The 2,174-nt window shown below is 40.0% G+C and overlaps 1 gene segment (V, D, J or C); it reads right to left on the minus strand.

Moving 5' to 3' along the window:
- Positions 1-459: 459 nt before the first annotated feature.
- Positions 460-1,138, minus strand: LOC103277320. The segment is given in 2 exon segments: positions 460-968; positions 1,075-1,138. Coding segments are annotated over 2 exon segments (555 nt in total).
- Between the last annotated feature and the right edge of the window lie 1,036 nt (positions 1,139-2,174).

A 2,174-nucleotide genomic window follows, 5' to 3' on the forward strand; every position in this document is an offset into this window, starting at 1 on the left:
TCTTTTCGGATAGTTCTTGTTAATCAGGTATATGTGTCGGGATCTCCTTCTTCTTGGTTTTCCGTGATTCCGCGTGTCAGGGTTTTAACACAATTGACTCCATTTGGATTCTGACCACATGCTCAAAGTCTACCTAAATCTACTGGTGAGAAAGGTGACACCGTGCCGGTTTGCACAGCACAGGTCAATTCCACTTCCACACACCATTTTGAACAAAGAATCTCTGATATTATCCCAATCAGAAAATGCTACAGAAGTCCCTGCCCTGAGATCATTGGAAAAAAATCCCTGTTCTCCCTGGGCTTCCTCAGGACTCTCACCGTGGAGACAGTGATTAAGGTGTTACCTTCTCTCTGAGTGTAAATCTGAATTTTGTGTCTGTGAGAGACAATACATCCTCGTTTTACAATGACCTCTTTTCTATTTAGAGATCACTTTGACAGGACCAGTCATCTAAAATTAGAGAGGTTCCCTGGGGAAACTCTCAGGTGGGGAGGAAATCACAAACCCTGACAGGAAACCAACCCTTAACCTCCATTTGCAGCTGCCTCTGGCCTTGATTCTGATCAGTGAATCCTGCCTATCACCTGCAGTTGATTTCAGCCCAAAGTCCATGCAGGGAAGATTGTGTCTAGGCTCACTCTGACATCTCCTTACTGTGTCTCTCACACAGTAATATATGCCTGTGTCCTCAGCTGTCAGACTGTTAATTTGCAGATGTAGCAGGTTCTTGGCATTGTCTCTGGAGATGGTGGATCGACCCTTCACAGAGTCTGCGTAGTATGTGCTACGACCAGTATTACTAATGGTTGAGACCCACTCAAGGCCCTTCTCTGGAGCCTGGCGGACCCAGCTCATGTCATGATTACTGAATGTGAATCCAGAGGCCTTACAGGAGAGTTTCAGGGGTCCCCCAGGCTGGACCAAGCCTCCCCCAGACTCCACCAGCTGCACATCACAATGAACCCCTGTAAACACAGAGATGTCTTGATTAGAAACGGTCACAAAAAGTCTCCTGTTTCCCTCATTCATTTCCACTCATAAAATCAATATATAAAGTTTTCCATGAATTACCTTTTAAAACAGCCACAAGGAAAACCCAGCTGAGAATAAACTCCATGGGGAGTGGTCTGTGTTCAGTCCTTGTCTCTGAATGGGAACACCCAGGAATCCCAGGGCTTGGGCTCCTCTCCCACAGCTGGAGATTTGAGGCTGGGCTGGTTTTCATGACTCAGATTTAGGGTCTTATTTGCATGTCTCCTGCTATATAACAAGCTCTGGGTGGGGTGGCTCAGAGAGGCAATCCTCCAGTGCAGATGAGAGGAACCTGGAGGAGTTCATTGTCAATGAAATTATTTTTAAATATGTGATTTCTTACAATGTAATTTCTTGGTGACAAAAGTAATAACTGTTATTTTATTTTTACATTTGCACACCATAGATGTATGTTGTTTTTCAACTTTACTTTAATTTTCCAGTGTAACACTGGAAACACAAAGCTTGGAGGTGTTGTGTGTTGTGTCCAGGAGCATATTATGATGACAGTACACTGTCTGAGCCTGTGCTTCTCATTCCTGGACATAACCAATTTCCTCAACTTAGTCCAAGAGACCCTGGCATTAATTGTTTGGATTGCTGAACTACTTTTCTATAATGAGAACAGTTTTTGCTTTTAAAACAATTTTCTTTAAAATGTAGAGAAGTTTAGAACTCATGTAGGTGTATTTTAGCAGTCTTTTTCATTTTAGATATATTTATTTATTTTTAACTGTTCTTTGTTAATCAACTGGTATTTTTCATGTGTAAGAAACTTACTGAGTTGTAGCTGTCATGTAATAAGCTTGATTTAAAATTTATATTTGATGAATACTGACACATGCATAGTCCTGTACAGCCATCTCTACAAATTAGTGTTCAGAAACATATATTTAGATAGGATAAATGAGTTCTGATGTCATTATTAATGGAATTTTGAGTGACTATTTTTCACCATGATAAATTGTATATTTCAATAAGCAAGAAGTGATATCTGAAATATTTGCAGTACAAATAAATGAAAAATTCTATAAGTGGTAAAAATTCTAAATATCACAAAGAAAAAGAGGAACCCTAAATATCCCTACTTGTTCTTTTTTCATTCTATACAACTATCAAAATATCATTTGCCTGTGGAG

This window comes from Carlito syrichta, unplaced genomic scaffold, assembly GCF_000164805.1.
Source record: "Carlito syrichta isolate Samal-C Ts95f unplaced genomic scaffold, Tarsius_syrichta-2.0.1 Scaffold317135, whole genome shotgun sequence".
Taxonomy (NCBI): Eukaryota; Metazoa; Chordata; class Mammalia; order Primates; family Tarsiidae; genus Carlito; species Carlito syrichta.